At 40.2% G+C, this 24,101-nt stretch overlaps 2 protein-coding genes across 3 annotated transcripts in view; both read right to left on the bottom strand.

Annotated features, from left to right (window-relative positions):
- nectin3a (nectin cell adhesion molecule 3a) overlaps positions 1-15,555 on the bottom strand; it is a 31,035-nt gene extending 15,480 nt beyond the window's left edge. The window contains exons 1-2 of one of the 2 annotated variants that reach the window (XM_034207046.1): positions 15,372-15,555; positions 721-1,062 (exon numbers count right to left, since the gene is read on the bottom strand). In XM_034207046.1, coding sequence (XP_034062937.1) covers positions 721-1,062; positions 15,372-15,444 — 415 coding nt within the window. In that variant the 5' untranslated portion in view covers positions 15,445-15,555. Of the gene's footprint in view, positions 1-720; positions 1,066-15,371 lie in introns of both variants that reach the window. The other variant, XM_034207045.1, reaches the window with a different exon arrangement.
- Positions 15,556-20,207: 4,652 nt separating this feature from the next.
- On the bottom strand, positions 20,208-23,713 carry LOC117540405 (diablo homolog, mitochondrial-like). The gene is made up of 6 exons (XM_034207066.1): positions 23,563-23,713; positions 22,989-23,109; positions 22,756-22,878; positions 21,473-21,583; positions 21,193-21,289; positions 20,208-20,816 (listed from the first exon to the last, which is right to left on the bottom strand). Exons 1-6 carry the CDS (start codon positions 23,604-23,606, stop codon positions 20,608-20,610), a joined length of 705 nt encoding a protein of 234 aa, XP_034062957.1. The 5' UTR covers positions 23,607-23,713; the 3' UTR covers positions 20,208-20,607.
- Between the last annotated feature and the right edge of the window lie 388 nt (positions 23,714-24,101).

The raw sequence follows: 24,101 nt of genomic DNA, 5'->3' as shown, positions 1-24,101 counted from the left end.
AAATGTGCCTAAAAGTATATTATTATTTTTAGTCAAGATTGCCAAGTTTGTCCTCTGCTTAGTTCAATGCCCTTGAGAGCCTCAAAAATGCCAATGACTTAGCATGGGGTATGATTTCAAAATGAGTGACAAGGGGTAAAGAGGGCCGAGCTGACAACAATGCTCCCTGCCTCGAGGGGAATGGCTGCATATTGAAATCTTAAGACTGTTATGTATGATTTGTTTTCATGCAGCCTGGTTAGATGCAAGTGAATGTCCTGAGAGTTGCTCTGTATCACACCCTGCAATTAACTTGTTGTTGGGCCTCTGAACTTTTTGCACTTTGTTTAGATGAGGAGAGTCTGTATATTCCATATAACTATTCATGTGTGATTTGCATATAAGTGGCCTCATGGCGAAATGAATTTAAAGCTGACATAGCAGTATTTCACAGTGAGTGACACTGGGGTGAGTGAGGTGAGATGGACCACGCCAAAACAGCTTCTCCACAGCTGCAGATTCCTATAGGGATTTCAATGTAGAAGGGCCTGTGTCCAGGTAGTGATTTAAAAAGCTAGGTGGCTTCAGGGAGTTGTTTGTTCCTTCAGGGCAAACACTTAGTAATCACCTAAGCTTTGCCTAATCACAACCAACAGTGCCCTCCTTTGAAAAGTCAGATTAAATAACAGCTTTAAGAAGCACTCAATACAATAAGAAGGAAGTGACAGAGCTATACTTTACCTAAAACATTTACTTTGGTTGATGCTTGTGTGTTGCCCAGAGGAAATGTAACCACTTTGCAGGTGTAGGTCCCGACATCTGCTAAGACTGCTCCTTCAATCGTGATGGAAGCATCTCGCACGGAGGGGGAAACAAATGAGATGCGCTTGGCGTAGTCTGGAGAGATGGAGGTTCCAAACTCGGGGTTGAACACTGCCAAGGTAATGGTGCCTGAAGGGAGACTGCGTTCCCAGGAGCTTTGCGTGAGGTTTGAGCCCACCTCTATTCTACAGCCCAGAGTGATGTTCTTCCCCAGCACGGCGTTCACTTTCTCAGGAACAACCACCTGGTTACCGCTGGCATCTGCTGGGAAAACACAATAGAGATCAGATTCAGATAAACAACAGGATCAATGCTGAAGCTTTAATTAACTGTAAAAATGTACACTCTTAGAATCTAGATTTTAATTTGTCAAACAGCTAATTTTACCACAGCCATTGTGACGGATATAAGAGAGATTATTATTCAAAAGTAGCTGCAATGAGCCAGGACTGAGGCTCACAATAAATGTGTATTCGTGATTTTTGCAAGATGCAGTGCACCGGCTCATGCATTTATTCTTGTCACTCATCATCGATAAAGTATTCCCAAAGTCACAATAACAGCCATGATTAGTTTGAGACATGTTTCTCCTGGGGTAAACGACCATACTTCGTCGTGGTTAGTCTGAGTGCTCTGCTTTCCCTCATAATAAGCAACACACTTTCACCGCAGGACACTCAGACTGTCCCCCTTGCTAATTGTCAGAGCACCTTTCAAGCAGGAACAGGAAAACAAATCCCTGGAAGGAGATGAAACAAAACAAGCAATCTGGTTTTATACCCTCTTTTTATTAGGCCCTTAATTCAACCTGAAGCCCACCACAGGTTTTTTGGACCTGTTATTTCATATAGGTTATTTTAAGGTAAAGTAATGCAACATGTAAAGTTGGTTTTGATGATAATGGCTAATTGAAGGCTGTAATACATGAAAGAAAGTAAAAAAAATATGAGCATGAGCAATGAGAAAAAGAAAAATCACACCGGTCCGTAACCGTGAGATACGGACCGTGTGAAAAAGTGTGATTCAGTGTTTGTGATGTGAACGCTGTATGGACAGTCGTCTGCGTGTCACACTTGATAAACGTGCTTCTGAGTTGTAGCAAAAGAAAACAAAAACAACCAGCTCAGAGGGAATGAATGCAAACCTAACCTGAAATAAATCCTAAATTACAGGTTACAGCCATGAATGGGAACAAAACACATATACCCAAGTCTATCCAAGGCTATTCTGTGAGCATTATCACACAAATGAGCCATTGATAGATATGTTTGCTTAAATATTCATCAAGACACTTTACAAAATCGAAAGTGAATTGTGGAGTAGAGCCACAATAAACCTTGTGAAAATGTTTGCTTTGCAGTGAAAATGTAAATGAAATATTTGAATTAATTCAAAAATATTATAACAGTGTGCCTCAGTTTTCCTGACACGGTTACACTCGGAGTAAGCTATATTTGGGAGCTATACATTTCCATTTGGTACGTAGTCTCGGATGTGTATGGAGTAAAGCTTATAAAAAAAGTGGTCCACTGGCTGGTATTTTGAGTCGCTGGCATGAATGTGAGCGGTAAGCCACAGCAATGCTATCTTGGTTTGTGAGGAATATAGCCAAAGGAGGCTGAGGCTCCCCGTGCTCCATTACGTCCCCTGTAATTTCACAAAGACACACACACACACACACAGTTTCTCTTTTCAAAATGTGTGTCTTCTTACGTGAGTCAGAGCATTTTGTTTGAATGTCTGCTGTGCTGAGTCCTAAATGCATGTTGCATTGTGAAATTCCCTGCTGTGCTATAATACTCCGGCTTTCCTGTTTGTTTGTTTCTCTGCTGACCCACATATTCAAAAATATTTTCCTTGTGTTTCTTGCCTTACACTGTCAATTAATCCAGCACAGTTCTGCCCTGTATTTAGACTCTTAACCTATTAAACTAAAGCATTTAACTCAGCCGACCATATTTGCCGTTCAGTCGGAAAGACACTTTCGGGTCGCTTAGGATTCTTATTCCATTTCTCAGAGATAATGTAGGGTTTCAATTACAGTTTTTCCCCACCTTTGAATCATGACCTGATCTAAAAAAAGCCCTCACTGCTATAATGTGCATGTGTTACCCGGTGTTTGCGTTGCGTCTGGAGTCCTGAGCTCTGGTGTGGGGGGAATCAGGGTCAGAGCCGTGTGGGTTTTACATTCTGTACTCTTCGGTCATCTGAGCTGACCTGACAGCTGTTTGTTGTCACCTTACTAGTGCAACTGCTTTAATAAAAATATATTGCAATGATAAAAGCTGGACAGAAAGATAAATATTTGCAAATATATATATTTAACTGGTAGGATATAGATGTCATGCTGATAAAATCCTCCTGCAACACTTGTTGTCTGAGTGGTAAACCAACATGCTTGGCATGCGTGACATTGTGTTGATGCATGAAGACACGTGTCTCCGACCAGGCTCCTGCTCCCCAACATGCTCCACATTCTGCAGCTACCTGACACGACACTCCAACTGCTACCGAACGTAGTTTGTCTATCGCAGTGTGTCAGCTTTCAGGCCTGTGTCAAAGCATACAGAGAAACTAGACTCCATCCATGCTATGTTCTGTGTGTTTTACAGTGAGCATTTGGGAGTATGTAGGGAAGGAGGGAGAGAAAGGGGGGAAGTGCTTAAAGAAGGACTCCACCCTTACCATTATGGGAGGAGAGACAGATGGCCTCTGCATGGGATACCTAAAGCCAGGAGGAGAGTGGGGAAACTTGGCACTGCAAGGCTGGGACCATAAAGAACACAGCCACAGCTCTGTGAAATATTATCTAAAATACAGCAGGCAAATGAAATGTAAGCAATCGCTAAACAAAGAGCTGTCATGGTGTTTCATCAAGAAATACAGGCTCAGAGAAGGACTGTCACTCATTTCATTGCTGGTTTTCCATTTTATCCAAGAAAACAATATGTTTCCAAATGTTTAGAAGGAACATGAAAAGTTCAATCTTAATGCTGCGTCACGATTTGATACTTTGCAACACATTTATTCAACTCAAGCAGAGAACAGGAAGAACCCTGGCCTGTACAAATCTAATTTGACTTGAGAAAATAGGCTGCACTTTTGCCCCCTTTTTTCCTTGAGAAACCCAAGGAAAGTATGAACTCATGGGAAGGAAATGCTTGGCCTTTGAAGAGATGCTTCATATTTGTTTCTTTCCCTCCTGACATCACTAATTGCGACAAGCTGCTGCGTGGACGCAATGGTAAATCAAAACCTTCCTCTTTGCCTAGCAACCGGCTCAAACATTCCACGTCGTTCACTTGATGAGCCAAGATCTCCACCTAACCAGACCTGACCCAGCTTCAGGCCTGACTTCCCCAAAGGAGGACGCTGTCTCCTGGATAGAGACCCTCATGTTGAAGCCATGTTGAAGCCATGTCAGAGCCGTGTGAGACAGGAGGGATCCAAGGCCAGAGACATTCACAAGCAGCAACAGGATAGACAATATGTCATGTTCATGTAGACAAACTCCATGCATAGATTATCATGTCAAGCAGCACTCACGGGGACTGATCTGCAGACCTCACAAGAGAAGAATGCAGACATGAGATCTGTGCAGTAGGGAGTGTGGTTTGAAGCGAGAGGAAACTGAGTGCTCAGCATTCAGAAATGAATATAGTAATGCAGGGAAAAATAAGGACACAGAGCAAGGGATAAGACAGTCATTGAGGGGGAGTACAGGAGTGAGAGTGACACAAGTTAAGACCTGGGTTAGGATATAAAACTGTAACTAGGCTGGGTCAATCCTTTTTACAAGCTAGTGTTAGTACATGACAGTTTAACAGAGTTAAGACCCTCAAATAAAAAATACTGATACAAATGCAAATACTGTATGTATGGTGTGCACTACAAAGACACAATTTATAACGTCATGTTATCGGACTCTGAGCAGCAGTATTTAGGTCATGGGCTGATTGATGACAGTTTTATGGGTGATAGGTCTTCTGACATCTGTGGCCATCATATCTATTGTTTATGATAACCTACATAGTTTAGATGTCACTACAGTAACTATTTACGTTGAGTCAAGAAGCACATTCATCTTGTAAAGTAAATAAATACATTTTAGCTGTTCATTTTGAATAATAAATGTGTTTGGCTACCTATCATTCTACTAGCCTAGTCCTCACCCTCTTCCCTGCTTCCCTGTGTGTGTGTGTGTGTGTGTGTGTGTGTGTGTGTGTGTGTGTGTGTGTGTGTGTGTGTGTGTGTGTGTGTGTGTGTGTGTGTGTGTGTGTGTGTGTGTGTGTGTGTGTGTGTGTGTGTGTGTGTGTGTGTGTGTGTGTGTGTGTGTGTGTGTGTGTGTGTGTGTGTGTGTAGGAGGTGAACACAGGCGGAAGGGCAGTGTTTCATTACTGTTTAATGAATGCAGTAATTCATTCCTTGCTCTACAGACCCTTAGTTTAGTACAGGCAAATCACAACATTAGCTGACCATTAAACTTCCATCTGATACCAAGGTGACATTTAAAAATAAAATTGACATGAATTTGAAAAACTGTCTTGGCAAACCTCCCACAAAAACAGTCAAACAATATGGATTGATATATGACTATTGTAACTTTGAAGTCATACAACAATGAGCTATTCAGTAATGTCTCAATGGACTTATGCCCGCTACAGCAACCGTTCCCAGCCCACAGCCAAGCTCTCCAAGTCTCAATGCTTTTTCTCAGAGTTGTATGAGCCTTTAAACACCAGAAACTCAAAGAAGTCAATAGGAGGTGGGGAGCTATTTGTCTGGTATTGTTATTCTCTAAAGAGGTGACCGGGAAAAGAAAACAGACAATGCCTGTATGCCTTACACAGGACCCCAGACTGTTGCTTTATTATTTGTGACGCCTATAACTCAGTCTCAATCAGTCGGAGACAGGATAGGCCAAGTGGTGTATCGCTTGTTTTATAGCATGTCTTTATCGTAAGAAATATTTGTGCAGTGTGAAAGAAACATTAGTCCCTACACCAGCTCTAATCTACCCCCTTCCTTCCTAGCATTGTATCCTGTGAGGGTGTGAGGCTTTTTCAGTGGGCTAATTCATGGTGGAAACAAACACAGACTGACAGGCCTTTAAAAAAGGGGCGTGCGGGCCTCTTTCACACATCACCATCCTCTTCAAAACGCCTTTTTCATTGCTCTCCCATAGCAATGTGGAATTCTCCTCATCCAGGTCACATTTGATTAAAGATCCATGCTTAAGAGAAAAAGATCAATAGTGTTGACATACAAAGTGTCAGGATAGGTTACAACCTCTCATCAGAGTCAACTACGACTATGCTGTAGAACTGGTGAAGAACAATGTATGCCACTGTGTATCGAGGCAATGCAAACACTCCTACAGCATCCTGCCTTATTGTGTGGGATTTGTTATTGTTTGTTGTGGGGGTTTGAGGTATTTCAGTCTCTGACCACAGTGCTGTGGACACAGAGGTGGGCAGCAATGTTATTTTTCCATGCAAGGAAGTACTTTTTTGTGAAATTGACATTTGGAAAGGTCCCAGATGTTCACAGAAAGCAAGGGAGGACATCTTTCAAGCTGCTGTGTGAATAGGTAACTTCATTTTGGGAGTTTTAATGTTAGGCGGAGAAGCTACAATGGGGTCCTTGTCAATTAGAGCCTAAGTGTAGGACATCCCTGACACGTTAATGCTAATAGAGACCGCAGTGCCCTCAGTATCACACCACAGTGGTGTTACAAAATGCACTTGGGTAGAATTGTTGTTTATGTCAGGGTCTGCTAGCTCATCAAGAACATCCTCTCCTGTCCTCTTTTAGATAGCTGACTGCTCTAAAAAAAAAACCTTTATCTCGTCTCAGAAGCTGACAGCCATGAATGAATGTTTAGACATATACTACATAAAACAATTAGCCAGACATCACTCAAACACAACTGGAGCCTTTATACTTTCAGCTCTTTTATGGTTGGCCTAGTATCTGTTTAATTGATTTTGGTAAATTATTCACAGCATCCGCTAAAATCTAACATCAAGCCAAACAAAGGCAGCATAGACAGGCTACTTTGGAAGGATAATTCCAGGTCCAAGCCTTCACGTACTGTAAGTCTCTGTAATAATAAAATATACATTGTTGGCCTCATATGTTCAAAACAACTCAATTCAACTTTGAGGGATTCATAATATAACAAATCAGATGTTTTTAAATACACATGTTGGTGTTTTTTCCACAATTTACAAGTCACACTGTCCTTTTAAATTATATCTTATAAAACCAGTCTCAATTTTCATTCATGAGGACAGAAATAGACTAGGCCCTTGTTGGGTGGCGGGGGTGGGGGTGGAGTTGTGCTGAGGAGAGAGAATGGGTTCTGTGCTAATCACAGACTCCACTGCCCTTCGCTGGGTCTAAATAGGCTACTGTACTTTCATTAGGCTGATCTAACATAATGGAAACATAGTTTCCCACTTGCCGCAGAGACCCCAGTGGGAATTCCGCTGTTTTTCTTTAAAATAATTCCCATCATTCTCCAATTTTAGATTTCTTGTATGCAAACAAACCTTTTTAAAGCGATTGACATGTTGTTAGTGATTGTCCCATGTAATCTGCACACTGGAGTAGTTTAATAGGTCTAGGCCAGGGGTAGCCAACACGGTGCCCGCGGGCACTTAGTCGCCCGCGGGGCATGTTCTAAAGTAGCTCGCCAAGCAAAGGCTAGGCTTTAGACAAAGGCTTATTATATTTACAGCCCTAATAACATTCATTTTCTGGTCTCAATATGTGTCTAGGCTGTTTTCGTTGTGATCGCTAAATTCACCTTGTTTATTATCACTATAACACTGACCCAGATCGCTGGATCGCTAGAAACACCGCTGTCATCAGGCTGGCAAGGGCTGGCCATGCTCTGCTCCCGCCTTCCCCAATGGACTCAGTAGCGCCCCCTGCTGCCGTGGAGCATGTGCCAGCCACGGCGGAATATTACTGCCAAAAGTCACGTGACTTTTGGCAGTAATATTCCGCCGTGAGAAGAAAAAGTTTTGTAGTTGTAAAAACAAGTTTTGTACTTGTAAAAAAAATGTGTGAACTTGTAAAACCTATGCTGAATTTGTCTCTGAAACATGATTTATTAGAACAATGTTATGTGTTTGTTTGATAGATATGTTTTTTCTTTGCAAAACTAAATGCATTAGTTTGGAGATGGTGTTTTGTATTTGCAAACCACATTGTGTTTGTTAGTGAATCATGAGGCATTTGTAAACCTGTTTAGTTTGTTTGTGGAGTTTTGGCAGGAAATTAGCTCCACAGTTATCATATCAGCAATGGGTCTTGCTCGTTCTTTCACTTCCCGTCTGATGAAAGGACCAGGAGTGGCTGGATCAAGTTAGCTACCTAGCTAGTAGCAAGCACGTTAGTTAGCATTACAGTCTTAGCCTTGTCATTTGTATTAGCCTTAACATGAAGTAACATTAAGTAACCCAAAATGTTAAACAGTAAGAGTAGTAGTCATATTTCGTGAACCCTTTGAAGAGTACTGTCACACCGGGGTGATCATTCTATCATACACCATTTAAGCCCGGGGGAGAAACGCTACATTAGCATTGGCGATCTGTTCTACTTCATGCTATCTGCACAAATGGTTGACATTAAACATTAAAAATATCAGGCAGTTCAGAGAGAATCAAAGGAAGGCAGGCAGCTTTGCATGACATTCTTCTGGACGTGTTTCATTGTGGTGATAGTGAGGGTAGTCAATCCATTTTTTGACAAGACAGTGGTGACGGCCATCTTGGTGACGTGTATTGTTGTGCTAGTCTGCGAGACCAGAGATGTAGTTCATTGAGTGTTTCACACAAACAAATGTGTTACTTCACAGTTTTACGACACATTTTTTTTTTTTTGACTTGCAAAATTATCTTTTAAATTGACAAACATCATATGTGTAATTCGTGGCACAATTCAAACGGGATCGAAAGATCATCTTTCTCTCTCCATTGATTTCAATACAGAATTTTTCAGAAATAAGGTCCCATGGAGCTCCCCCGGAAGGGGAGGGACTTCGCCACTCAATAGAATAGTAACGGAGGTCAGAAGAACAGTGATTCTTTAGATAAAAAGTTAGACTTTTCTAAAAAACAAGTTGTTAAGCAAGCAGTGCTAGTAAGACTAGAGTTCAGAGGTTTAGTTACAGTTCATGATAATAATATTATTTAAACTTGTTTAACTATGCTACATTTGGATGCAGCTACCTCTAAGGAATTTAGCTAATGTAAGGTATACAAAAACATTAAAAGAGGAAGCTGCTTCACAATTACAAAGGAAGTAACACAGTCCAACAAAAGCAGCATCTGTACTGTGTGTACCATGGTCAATAAAAACAGTAAGTAGTTTGGTCAGTGTGGCATTTCAGCAGCATTATCCTGGTCAGAGGTTGTTCATTTTCCCGGCACACCCACTTTTCCCGGCACACACCCTGTTTCTGCAACAGATTAAAACCCAACTCTTGATTTTCACTTACCACCCACTTTGAACTGTGAGAACAAGGAGATTTAGGTGCCTAGGTCATTTGGGATTAAGAAAAAAAATCACAGCGGATTTGACTTCAGCACAAAAACATGTATTTGATAAGATGCCAATGCAAAATGCTTGGCCAATTGCGTTGTTTATGATGAAATTATATTGCCCTGTATCTTGTACAACTACGTCTAGACTTCAATCGAAGGGGAATATTGTCAACACACCCCTCTTTGCACTGTACTACACACCCCCTCCCACAGTTTTAAGTCCATGGAGCATCACATAAAGCCAGTAAAACAGCATACAAGTGTATTTTTTCTGGTACTCAGGTTACATGTCTGGTTTGTTCCCATAACATGAAGCCCACTTGGACATAGAAGACAAATATTTTGAGAATATATAGTCAGTAGTACCTCATTTAATCCAGGTCCAACCAGTTCACGGCTGTAGGGTTAGTCAATCTTTAAACTCTGACCCCTGCTCTTTAAAATGTAATTCAATCTGTTTTGCAATAGCTATTATTCTAACATTGTTTTTAAGCCCTAAATAGAACTGGCCACTTGTTTTGTTAAGATTCTTTTCGCAATCTATTTAGAGGCAAACATAGCTACCACGTTGAACTATAGTGTTTGTCAGCAGTGAGTAGTAATCTATGACTCTACACTTAGCTTTCAAACATGCAGTATGTTCCTCCATCCCTACATCAACACCAAACAGAAGCATCACCTGCGGTCTATTTGTTATTATTTGCTAACGGTATTCAGCTTTTCTGAAAACGAAGACGGCACCTGCAACCAAAGCAGAGGGATGTAAACTATAGGGGGTAATGTGGACATAGGGGGTGTAGCAGAGATGGCAGGGGAATACAGAATCATTTGGCTCAATACCAGAAGGGACACAGTTCTCCAAAATCCTGTTCAAGCCATTACCGCAATATATCTGCATCAAGGACCAGGGCTGCTCAGCAAGCCAATTCAGGGACTCAGAGCCAGGGGACATTTCTTTCTCTTCTCGGTTTCGGTGTCTGATGTTATCTCACACACAATGAGGGACAAGGGTGTGTTAAGAAACCTAGAAAACTTTGGACTTGATCACTTTTGTAATACAATAAACAATTTTGGACTGTCACTAATCAGTTACTCTATTACTGTAAATAAAGCATGCAGGGAACATTTCCTGCTCACTTGTGGTTTTGGACCTGAGACTCTGGTATAGTAAGTCCAATACTTTAAAACTGCTAAATCAAGTTATATGTCAACGATTTAAAATGTTTTTTAATAAAGATATAACAGAAATATACTTGTAGGGGGGAACTAAAAAAGTTGGATGATTGACTTTAAAAAAATGGTCTACTATGTTGAGCCAAAGGACAATGTTCCTTCCTAACATATGTTTAATGTTTGGAGACTTGATAAGAAAGATGTATAGAGAGCTAAGAACTAGGAAGTATGTGAGTCACTGCGGGACTCGGATATGCCAAAAACAGTTGACAAAGGAAATTCCTTACTAGCTACAGTAATGTATGTCATCACTTGTGTACAAGCAAATAAGACAACACTACTGAAAGCTAACTTGCTGCAGTCAGCACCACCCAGTATTTGACTGGTAAGTGCTAATAATCTTCCACTTGGGTGGTAGGGGGTAGGTCAGCGTATACAAGACTGTGTGCTCTTCCCAAATATCATAACCACCTGACAGCTGAATGAGTGAAACAAATAAGAGTGAGCCGTGGAAAGCAGCCACACCTGTTTCCCATAACCCTGACGCTCCCCTCCTGGGGGATTCAACTGCTGACTGTGCACATCCTGCATGTATACCTCTTTAATATGGACTGTGAAGCCACAGTGTATCCGAGTGACCCTAACCTGAGGGAAAAACCCTGACTCTGAAAACAGCAGGCAAAAACTGTTCCAAAAGGTTGGCCTGTGTTCATTCACAGTAGTTAATTATCCATGGAAATATCTGGAAGCCATTTTTACCGCATAGTTTCCTATGACTCAGTAATTGAAACAGTCAATTGTCTATTCAAGAATTATTCAGTCGACAAGACCTAGGCTACTAGCTAACACACAGTGAAAATAGCATCACTAATAATAGCACTTCCTATGTATTTTTTGAATGCTCCCTTGTTGCCCACAATTTTGAATGGCTTATTAACCCCATGCACTTCGGTTCTAATGACAGGTAACTCATAATGTTGGTCTGGGGAGGAAATAGACACCGTGCCACCAAAAGCACTGTGATTGGCATGTTAAACAAGAAGGTTCGGTTAAAGGTTGATTTCTGTGTCATTACAATGAAACCCCACAGAAAGACCAAATTCAACAAAGTTTTAGTCCGCCCCTCAATGATTTGCAACTTCCATAAACTGTCTGTGACACCCAGCCCCAAGATCCATTATTTCCTGTGGAAGATGCAAATCTGGGTTAAAAATATTAAGTTTCATAGTAGTTATTTTCCCTTTAAACAGTTGAGCCCTAAAGTTTTTAGCCAACGTTACTGAAACAAGACTAAATGGGCACAGCATTTGTTAGTGACTATAACCTCACATTTGGTGAGCTAGCTAGTATTTATGCAGCTTTGTGAATGTGGGATTGGCTCAAAATAACCTACAGAGGCCATGTTCATGGTAATGTAGATTGATGTGTTTTTAATCTTTTTTGGACAACAATGGAAGAATAAGCCATGTCGTAGCTCGGTATTCAATTCATTGCTGTTTTTTGTCTTTTCATGGGATTTCCTGAGAATAAAAAAAAACATGATATTATAACAATGCCATTCTTATTCCTCAAAATACCATAACAGTGAAATTCTTAGTCATAGATGTCTGTAACCACCTAAAAGTGGTCAGTTATAACTCTTTGTATTGTGAATTCCTAAATCCATGAAGGCATAGTCTAATAACCGTAACCTCTCTAATGCACATGTGTGGGCCACCCAACACGGAAACAAGGAAGCGGGTAACATTTTTGTAAATATGTTGAGTAACTTTTGTTTGAGTGAGTGGGAATGGCTACCATCTTCAAAGCCTAAAATAAAGTACACAGACAATGTTCTAGTGCAAAGTTAATCAGGTAAGTGCAGGGAGTCCTGTTTGAACTTTTGAAAGAAAAAAGGCTAAAGTAATGAAAAATGCACTGCAGTGTCACACTGGTGTCTTTTTATTCATTCTACCGACAAGTCCAGGGATAAGCAACGACTGGGGGCTACAGCTCTTCATTTACTGAAAGACCACCAGGGAACAGCTTGCCATACAAAGCCTCTGACAGTCACATCTGTCGAGGAAGAGGAAGCAAAGGGTGGAGTCAACAGAAGCTGGTGACCACAGCCTGCGCCCTGAACCCCACACACACTGCCTCCATGTCCCACAATAAAGCAGCACACTCATCTGCTGATGGCCTTCTTTCAAAAGGAAAACACTGCCTGCATTTAATGTGATTAGGAGTTTTCAGGCTGCTGCATCACAGCTGAGATTTAACCTCAAATGAGAGGAACCGATGAATGCTACAGCTGCTACCAACAGATGTGGGTCCAAATGCTAAAATGTACTTTAATGCCCTTTCTTGTATATACTTTCAATAGAAAATAACTAGTCTGGATAATTAACACCAGACATGGAAAATGTTTGTGAAAATGTTGACATCTTTTGTCAGTGGAGCAGAAAAATACTTTTGTTCATGCTCAACTTTGAATTATTATCATCAAGTGAATCAAGTCAAAATCAGTGTGACAGAAGTTTTTGTTGCAAGATAAAAAGATTCAAATTGGGCCAAATAGTTTTCCTGGTAGAGCTATAAAAAAACACATACCCGGGCTCAGTCACCACTAGGTAGACACGGTTTTGATTCCGACCTGGGTACCGTTTACGTGAGTCATATATCTCTCTCTCTAACTTTCAAATCTGTCTCTGTAATAAAAGCACTGGTGGCCCAAAACATTTTTAAAAAAAAGATGTTATCTGAATATCTCCCTCAAACAAATGTCTCCAAGTCTTGACCTGATATGCCTTAGCATTGTAAAGACAAAGCAGGAGTGGATTAATATGTCGAATGACTAAACCACTTTCTTGGCTACATCTTGCTGTCAATTAATAAACCACTGAAGTACATTAACATAAGGGGAACAAATCTGCTCAGTCAGTACATTGCCTTTTTAAAATCTATTTCTGTTTTTAGTCTGTAATTTAGGTGGCTTCATTACAACATTATTTATTTATATTATGAATCATGCGGCCCCAAGAGAAGAGACCACACAACTAAGGTCTTCAATTACAGACCTCACAACCCGTAGCCACGCCTTGAATGAATCCCCTCCTCAAAGCCCTGTCTACATACAGGGAATCTGAAAATGATACTATCGAGGAAGGTTCTTGACTCAAAGTACCCCTGCACAATAGTAGGCTTGAGCCACATGGTCTTCAACCATATGGTAGGGAGTCTTTTCCAAACACAACACCAAAAGTAACCTTTGCTGGCTAGATTGTCCTGTGTTAATAATTAGCTTGTTTGGCTGCTGAGGTGACTAGTTAAACTAAGACGTGTGCACATGGCTCCAAACAGCAGCACATGTTCCAATCAGCTTACTTTGCAACAGTGTGTTGTTTATCAGTTCACTGTGTTGATCTATGAACCAGTGTTTAGTGGGAACAGACAGAAAAATAATTTATGAAGAAGACTGAAAAAGTATGTGTATGTGTATGTGTGTGTGTGTGTGTGTGTGTGTGTGTGTGTGTCACACTGAAACTTGTTTTGTGTGGGGGCTTTTAGCTTATCAAAAATGTCTTGTTAGATTGTCTGCTTATGTAAAAACATGAATATCTGCACATTTTTTTATTATCAAATGGCAATGCCAGTATATGGCTATATTAATAAAATAGCTGAGCAAGTGCTAATTCAAATGAAAATGGGTGCAAAAGGAATTTTCTGGTTCAAGCTTTTCCATTGTCATTTATGTGCTGGTTTCCTAAATCTTTTTGGAAATGTTCTGATGTTTCATTCACCAAGAGATTATGTAAAAATGAAAACAAATGCAGATTCATCAATCAGTTGCGGCCCTAGCTGGTGCCAGGGTGACTGCCATGCATGTAGCTATGCGAGAAAGGTTTTATGGTCCTTTTAAGATACTGCTACCATGGCATATTGGAGTCTTTTTATTGCCCTTGAATTCAGAAAAAAAAAATGGGCCATTCTTTGGAGGCATTTACTTTTAGTATCCATCAATGTTTGTCTTAGCAGGCCTGCCATGTATTGTAATCCCAGCTCAGGACTGGGATAGAGCAAAGCACAGCTTGGGACAGTATGGAGACTGAAAGGTGCTCGGACTGGCATGCAGCCCAACTGCAGGTCAATACTTCCAGAGACTGCGACTGCAGTGCCTCCCCTGAAATATGTCTTCATTTCCCCTGCCACTCTCACGCCCAAAGCGGAGAGGTCTGCGCTGCCTCTCCTCAATAGCGTGGATCCCCCATCCCTATCCAACAACCAGTGGGCAAACTTTTCACAAAGGAGCTGCTCTTAGCTCACCATGAGTGACACTCACACACAGATATGCAATTATATTTCTATACTAATAAATACTGCTCCTCAATTAATGATTAATGTAAGGCAAGTCGTGTTGTGACTTAGTAGAACTCCCCTTAGCTAAAAAAAATTGCGTGTGACTGGTGTGACTACAACGAAATCAGCTCTGCGCTTAACCCTACCTCTTGTCCCGGGTAGGGAGAAATGGGACTATAACGGAGGTTAGCTTGCGTGTAATAAGTTGCTGGGTAGGGTACACTGTTGTTAATAACGTTAACACAGTTGAAATGTGCAAGCGAGGTTTATCTTACTGTGAACTGACGCCAACTGCTAACTTACTTTCCTAGCGACATACAGTTAGGATAACCACAGAGCAGAACCGTTAGCCTGAACACAGCTAGCAGGCATTGAACGGAACACAGCCCAGCACAACGAGGACCAACGTTAGCCGGGTTTGAATCAGTGACTAACGGTAGAGACTCCGAGCACTATGGCAACTTCTCACAATGGCCTCTCAAAATGACAAAGAAACAGTTAACTCACAGGTAAGTCCGTAAAAGATGAGCAGCGTTGTTAAAAGTCGCAGTCCGTTAGCTGGCGGGGATCGTTTCTCCATGATGCCTATGTGTGTGTGTGCACTCGGGCACTCTGTGTCGGTCCTCCTCGCTCCTGCTCGTCCTGCTCTCTGTGACTGCCTCGCTGCTCTCCATAGCGACCGATCCGCGTGGGCTGTACCACTCCTGCAAGGACAACAAACAGAAACGCACGCGCGCGCACGCACGCACGCAGTCCCAAACATCGCCATTTGAATTGTTCTGTTTCAACCTTTCAACACTGGACACCTCTGAGATGTAATGAGTTAGTGTAAAGTGGTACCAGAATGTGTTTTGTGGTGTTACTGGTTATAGTAGCCTATTGCAGAAGCAATATTTCTCAATACAAAAGTGGCTATTAAAAGGGTTTTTTGTTTTGTTGGTCTGGGTCAAATTAGAGGCATTCAAATATCATCTAATTCAATATTGTGAGAGAAAAAAAGTAGGATATAAGCTTTTATAAGACATGAGATAAACAGGGCAAATGTGACCGGTTGCTTGCCAAATAGTGAGCCCACATGTATCTGTACTGCTAAGCCTTATTATAAATGGTAGTAACTCATTAATACATGGGAATGTGTTTTACACTTTACAATAAGGCTCCATTTTGGCAACTATAAATGTTAGTAACTCGTAAATAAATGGTCATAAAGAGATGCCAAGAAACGTCAAGATGGATGGGGGGAGAATCAACTCAGTGAACAACAGATACCAAGAATGTTGGCTGATGAAGAAGACGAAGTAAACTAGGTAGCCAATATAAGGCTTAGTCATCTTGCCAAATAGTGAGCCTGTGTTGATGTATGAAAACTATGTTAGAACTGGTTTATAAATGGTTCTTAAGGATTAATAAAGTGTTTACAACCTAATTAATAACCTAATTATAAACCCTTTATGAATCCTTTATAAGGGTAGTCTTATTGTAAAGTGGTATCGTCTACTTTAATATAAGCTACTGTAACAGTAATCTATCTATCCATCCATCCACTACCCAGGATGGATCAGCTGCACAAGGTAGCAGCTGCCCTGGGGCCCCAAAACCTCAGGGGGCCCAAAGCTCCAGGTTCACCACATGGCAATTAGTTTAAGGTAATTTGATCAAAGAAACATTTGTTTAGTAATATTGTTTTGAACACTAAAAAACAACTTAAACTGTCATAATAATGGCCCTAAATTTACACTGGCTTTGTTAAATAATGTTGAAGCCTTTTATGTAGATGGAACATGAGTTAAAACCTATAGTTTTAAGGCATTTATAATGTTACATTTGGCATTTTCCTAAATAAATCTGCTTAATCAAGTTACTAAACAATTAATAGATAGAAGGGGTAACATGATTGGGGCTCAGTGGAGGGTTAAACTGACCCTGGATATAACAGAAGTGGACTGCTTAATATTTAGGCATTGTCAAATAGTGATCTCTTAAAAATAATGAAATAAAAGTGTAATTGAGTTTGTATCTGTGGGCGATCCTCTTGTTCCAAGAGCACACTTGTTAAAACATGCAAACTAAATTGCAAAGAAATGATTGTTTTACTTTTTGAGTAAGATTATCTTCCTTACAGCAGTGACTGAACATGTAAAGGTTTAATTGTTTTCCTCACAGAGACACTGAACCTGTTTTGTCTCTAACCATGAGGCCGAGTCTACTTATCAATAAAGTTTTCATATGCAGGTTTTGTATTGTTTAAGCTTAAACATGTTGTTTTCACATTGCACATCTGTAAGGGCTCTCCAATAGCAAATGTAATCAGTCAATACGTATAACACAGCTTCCTCTGCTACCACGACTATTTCAACTATAGACATTTCTGAGTATTTTAGGACTGCCATCTTTATCACAGTGTATTCAGCACATTCGTTGTTTGAAAAAATGCCTAAGTCTACAAAAATGTGTCAGCTTAATGTCAAATGAATACACCCACAACAAGATGATGAGAATCACGTGTTTGGTGGTCAATGTGTAACTAATGTTATAAAGACATTTATAACATTTATAAACTGCCATTTTCTCAATGTCTTTCGTTTTTTGTAAAGCACTTTGAATTGCCTTGTGTTGAAAGGTGCTATATAAATAAACTTGCCTTGCCTTGCCTTTAGGGAAAACAAGGAAGTGAATGTAGAAGTTAATATAAACCCGAGGAGATGAGCTACTGAAGGACAAAGCAGTCACATGCAATGACAGCGTTGCACTGATTCCTGTTTCTGAAAAAAGTGTGCACACTGTACTCTGTCCTAAAACATACGAAGCGCTCTCTTGCATTGTTCTTTCCTTTGAGATAATTACAGATTTTACACATTCAGGAATCCAGCGCTGTGTGCAGCACGGTGTTATTATCATGCACTGCAGCCTAAACTGATAAAAGGCTACCTCAGCAGTTTGACTCGAACATTATATTTATTCAGTGAAGATAAGCATAAATGCTCGTCCGATGTGATTCCCTCATGCTGAGCTGTGACGTCTTCACAGCCTGTATTAGAGTCCTCATCATGGGCTGTCAACTCTCCAGGGAACCACCATCTCCTGCAAAAATGTTACCCCTGTCCCTCTCCCAGAGCTACAGCTCAGCATCACTGTGATTAAGGCATGCCCCATGATATGTTGCCACAATACCCCCTGCCTTTATACCCTCCGGTGGTTTATTTATATCCTCAAAGAGCTATAAATCCCCAGGTGAAAGTGCTGCCCTTTTCACCAATCAATCTCCCCTCCTGGGCAACTTTGCATTGGAACAGTAAAATCAGAGCAAGAGGAGGATTGTGTATTAATGAGCGGACATCTTATTTTCTTCCACTAAACATTGAATGTGATAATGATATCACCAATTTGGGTGAAATGGTTTAAGTGAGGGTTATTTCACACCACTGGTATACGTTTTTATCCAGAAATGCTGCAGAAATGCTCAATCCCCCTCAGTAGCACTAAATAGTTTATGAGCATTTATGGCCCGTGACCTTTGTAATTATGGTTACCTCATTGAGGTTTTATGCTGCAAAAATACTTTACTACTCAGTGAGCTATATTACATTTTCTACCAGGCAGCACTGGCACCACCTCCCCTGTGACCAGTGGGTGCACGTCCACACAGACTGTCTGGGACTTTTGATTTTACAGTCTGTGAAAACAGCCTTTGTTAAACACAACATTCCTCACTAGTCACATTGGCCAGTACTTGCACACTTTAACCTCCCCCCCCTTTTTTCTGTAGCCACTCTCATGGTCCCATCCCCTGCCAAGGCTTGACCATCTAAAGCAGAGGTCACCTCACTGCTGACGCCACAGCATGAAATGACCCTCTGCACTGACCTTTGGAAGACTTACGTGAAAATAATTAAAACAATGTACCTGTTACAGAGCATATTCACATTACTAAAGGATAAGGCTTGGTAGATTTGGTAATAGACTTGCAGGTTAATGGTGTAAGAGTAGTAGCACTTTCATATACAGTGAAAACATGCACATTATTGGGAATGTAAAGTGTTAAGAGTCACAATGGTTTAAAGTTGTGCACAATTATTCTATACTGTATGTACCAAGCTGGTTTAGAGTGAAAGTGCCTCATGTAGGTATAAGCACCAGGGTATGCACTTTATTCACATAAAGGGTTCTCTAACAATATGAGGTTTAATCTGAATCACAATCATGCAATACAATTTCGTCAAATCTATTTAAACAAAAAAGGAAATACGATGTATAGATGGTTTAAACAAATACTACCACATGCAAATGTAGGTATATCAGGGAAAGCTAAATGTTAAATAGTAACACCAGTAAGTGCATAAACATTAATTCAGAATAAAATTGCCAATGCAGGCATAAAACAATCTGTTACAATGGATGTAGAACGCCATCTGCTGGAATTAAAGGAAGTTTTTTTGTGCTTCAGTGTACAGTGTATGGGCATCTACATTTTTGAAGGCTTTAATACTGTGAAATTCCGTCTACATTTAACTCCTTTACAGATTTGCCACCTGCCCGCACTTTACATACAATCTATAATCTTTTGTAAACTGTGCGCTTGATTTGTCCAATAGTGGAATTATTCTTCTGTCTTCCAATTTGAAAAGCATCACAATTCAACATTTTGACCAGATGAAGAGCCGTTTGTTTTCTGTTCTGACAGTGTGGAAAGAGGTGATGCTGTAGATTAAGTGATGACAGGTGGGGGGGGGGGTAGGAGTTGAGAAACGACCTAAAAGCTCTACAGGTGAGTCTGGACATGGGTAATTTGCAGACAAGGAACAGTTGTTGAGTGAAATAGAGATACAAACAACAGGTAAAGCAACACTACCTTAAAGATGTTCTCAGAGGAACATAAGTGGGAATCAGAATCATAATGTGTGTGAACGAAATATTCATACATTATTCCAAGTAACTTTAAAAACGAATTAGTATCACAGAACAAGCAAGTCGACTGCGGGGTGTCTTTTGGTTATATGGGGTTTACAAAGTTCCGCAGATGACAACAGGGGAAATTATTTTAATGGAGTCGGGTTAGACACCTCACATTTAACATCCACATCACAACAACAATTTAATCAGAACAAATGCTGGTTTGAAACCGCTCTCATCCCCTGGCAACCATAAGAAGCAAGTTTTACCCACATTTGTGTTACTATTGAACAGTTTTTAGGTCATTTGGATAAACAAGTAACAAGCCCTTGCAACACAACACTGAATCTGATCCACTGGTCACTGCATTATATCTAAGTTTATCTAGTGACATGACACGAAATGCTATGTAACGTTTTCTGATGTTGTGCATTAAGTGAAGACCATAACACGTTTCTGTCTTGCCTCTTGTCTTTATTACAATGAATTAGACAAATTAAAACACAAAATGGGATCGAGTCACAATAAAACAAGCAATAGATGGAAAACATATTCCTAGAAGGTAGAAGTCATTTTTCCAATACATAGTCTTAAATGACTTAAATAACACTTATGAAGGAGTTGCTGAATTACTGAGGCGTTTCCCTCCGTTTGTGCGATTCAACATTGCAGATTATGTACAGATGTAAGCATTTACATGTGTGCACAATCCACATGAGTAGTTACAGCCAAACATTAAAGACTCAAAAAGAGACAAACATTATAAGAATGATAAAAAGTAAATTTACTTTGAAAGCATATCACACTTTTTTTAATGCTTTCCTCTGTTTTCTGATACCTCCCAGTATTTGTTTCAATCTTCTCTTAGATAAGCGTCAGGCACCTCTTCCTCATCACTATCATTCTGTAAGGAAGCAGCATGTTGCGCCATCCTTTCAACCTCCATTACTTTAATCTCGATCAACTTTTTATCGGCATCCTTTGACAGTTTCTGTGCCTCCTCCACCTGCGTCAGGGCCACCTGAATGTTCGTCGACACCGTGATGGACGCATGTTCAGCTCCTGGACACACAGATGCAAACAGACACTGTCAAGTTGTTGATAAAAAAAGTTCAAAGGTTGATATAACACCAGCTTAAGTTCAGACATGGGTAGTGATTAAAAAGACACTCCTATCCATCACTTCCTTTTTGTTTCACACAAAGCGCTACTGAGGGACAGCAAATGATCCATAAACTGTCCAAAGTGCAACACTGACAGCAGGTGAAAAGGAACAGGCACACAGTGAAACAAAGCTTTGAAAAGACGATTCACAGCTTAGCATGTATTCACAGTTACAAGAACCCTGAGAAAAACCTGCCTCAACACTTCAACCATGACATCACAACCTTTCTCTCTCATGGCATTATAACCACACACCGACATGTATTTTACACACCTGATGTGCGTGCTGCCTCAGCCGCCGTTTCACACAGCTTGACTGCGATGAACCAGGTGGACTCAAAACGTTTGCATTCATCTTGTCTGTCGTCAACCTGTCAGAACAGAGAGAGTTATAAGGTTGTCTTCAACAGATCTGCAAATGTTTGTTTTAATACGGTTTGTAAGTGTGCTGTCATATTTATGGGGCAGCAATCAATAAATCCACAGAAAAACGTAATGCTATGCTCAATTTTGTTTTCAAGAACCTTTCACGCAAGGAGACAATAAAAACTCACCTCAGAACGCTGGGCAATGATCACCTGCCAGATTTTATCCTCTTCTACTTGAGATAGTCTTCCCAGCGCTTCCAAATATCGTCTTTGGAGGGAAATGAGTGTGTGCACAGTCTGTTGGCAAACAGAGGGAGGACATAAACCTTTAACATTTCAAATCTATTTCAGGAGGCAGACTAGCACAGAGGTACTCAAGTAGATTTAAACTAACTTAATTAAATCCACAAAAATAGCACAATATATTTTGATGGTTGATTGCCACAAATAAAGGAAATGGACCTCTGTTGTGTTGGGAGTGGCAGCAGAACTCACAGATATCTTAAAAAACTTAAAAACTTAAAAATAATCCTGAAGTGCCTGCATGTCTTTACTAAACTATTTGGGGGAAAGCGTACTTAACAAATCAGTTTGTATACAGATCTCTCGACATTGCCACTGATTTGTCTCTACATACTACATCAAATGGAAGTGGTCATGGAAAAACTGCAAATGTTTCCCTTAACACAATTAAAGGTATGAGGATAGAGGGTCTTTACCTTTTTGTCGCTTTGAACAAGGGCCAGTTCCATGCTTCATAACCTTGTGGTCATATTTCAACTTAGAGCGTATGTGCTATTACTTTGCTTGGTGTCATTAGGGCATAAGGCAGCCTTTATTTTTCAAATAAATTGTTGTTTAGTTTTAAAAAATTGCTAAAAAGTAACCATTCAGATTACTTACTTAGATTAATTAGTATTACCCAAAAAACACATCATTGGAAATGTGGGTGGATGTTTGGAGCGCCAGAGCTGCTGGCTCTGTGAGATTGGCTGGCATATTGAAAGCACATGTCAACAATGTTTTTGTAATCACTCACTGCTAGAAGGGTAGATGCAAGTCAATAATTATTATCATTTTAATTATAAGAGCAACTAATTTGGCAATAGCTTGTTAGATGGCTAGCTAACTTGTTAGATGCATAGCTGACATTAGCTAGCTCGCTCGCTATCTTACTAGCACCTCTCTAGGTAAACTATTTTGTTAAAACTGTGGACTTTAGTCAACCCTTCTGGCAATCTAAGTTATTACACTGTCAATATTTGTATTGAGTCTGGCCAGCTGGTTGCTGATTTTCTTCTGCACTTATTAAACAATACAGTTATTCAAAAGGTTCTCGTTAGTTAATCAAGGCCTTTTATCTAAAGACTGGTGGAATGTTATAATGAAAACGTATCCAATAGACCAGAAGATCGAACACAATCCTTGTTGCAAATATGAGATATTTCTCAGAAAAGATGAGAACTTACTTTAGAGTACTCTGTGATGGCATCAATAAGAGCTAAAGTGGTCTGAGAGAGAAAGGTGCTTGAACTGTCTGTAACCAGAGAGGCTGCTCGTCTGACCAGAGAGTCACGAGAGAGGTTGTCAGCCTGCAACAGAGACACACAGAGTAACACACAAGGTAAATGTACACTTATTTACATACTGTAGATGGCTGCTGTGTTGTTTCTATGCGTATATCTCTGGTAAGATTACTCACCTGTTTGAAAGGTATAGCACACAGCGCACCGCCCACAGTTAGTGACGATATACCTGTGTACAGAATGTGTGTCCATTTCCCCGCAGGTTTACCGCTACTGATGAGGACACGAGTTGAACTCCTTGACAAATAATAAAACAGTTTCATCTCAAATCAGCCAGTTAGGCCTACAGTTAAATATATGATTTTAACATAAGTGTTAAGCAATGTCAAGTTACGATCTTATATTGTCAGTAGCCTACATACAAAGGACTGAACAGAATGAGGACCCCTAAAGATGAAATAAGACGTTTGGGGAATCAATACTGAACCTAGTTTTAATTCGCCCTTTACTCTTCTTTACTGAGTGTAATATAATGCGGTTTTGGGCAAGGAAAAACAAGTTTAACGTGTATTATAACAACTTCCGGTTGTTGTTGCTATCACTTTCAGAGGCAAAACATTTTCATTTTCCCACTTTAATCGTCGACAACAGTATTTTATTTTTAAGATGCGGGTAGTTTAGGACATTGTGTAGCCATTGATCTATAAACTTTACCTATACAAATACATTTAACTGCAAAACATATCGTACCTGAGTAGACGGAAGCAGGTTGTTATCCTCCGCAGTGCGGCCATGTTGGTCCGCTTCAATAAATGTTCGTGTCACCGAGCAAAGATTCCCCGGCAGTGAGACGTCACAGCCTGCAGTGCACACTGCTTCCCTCACGCGGTGAAACGGCAACATTAACTTGTGCTCAGCTGTAAATACAGTCACCAAATGTCCTCTTAATCTATCAACATATCACCAACAGGCAGTGTTGGAAGAAGTACTCAGACATTACACGTAAAAGTACAAATACTATGCTATAAAAATACTCCACTACAGATAAACGTCCTGAATTCAAAAGTGTACTTAAGTTAAAGTACAAATTGTAGTAGCCTAGTATCAAGATGTACTTAAAGTGCCAAAAGTTAAATTATCATTTCAGAATAATATCAAGTATTTTCTTAAACTACTTGGAGTATCAAAAGTACTTGTAACGCAGAATCTATCTTTACACAGTATTTTATTATGGTTATTATTTTATCCTGTTTTTATACATTTAAGAGTATTGTAGCGACCCTGCATAG

This window comes from Gymnodraco acuticeps, unplaced genomic scaffold (assembly GCF_902827175.1).
Source record: "Gymnodraco acuticeps unplaced genomic scaffold, fGymAcu1.1, whole genome shotgun sequence".
Lineage (NCBI taxonomy): Eukaryota > Metazoa > Chordata > Actinopteri > Perciformes > Bathydraconidae > Gymnodraco > Gymnodraco acuticeps.
The sequence above is the reverse complement of the archived record's forward strand: the minus strand, read 5'-3'. Positions and strand labels throughout refer to the sequence as shown.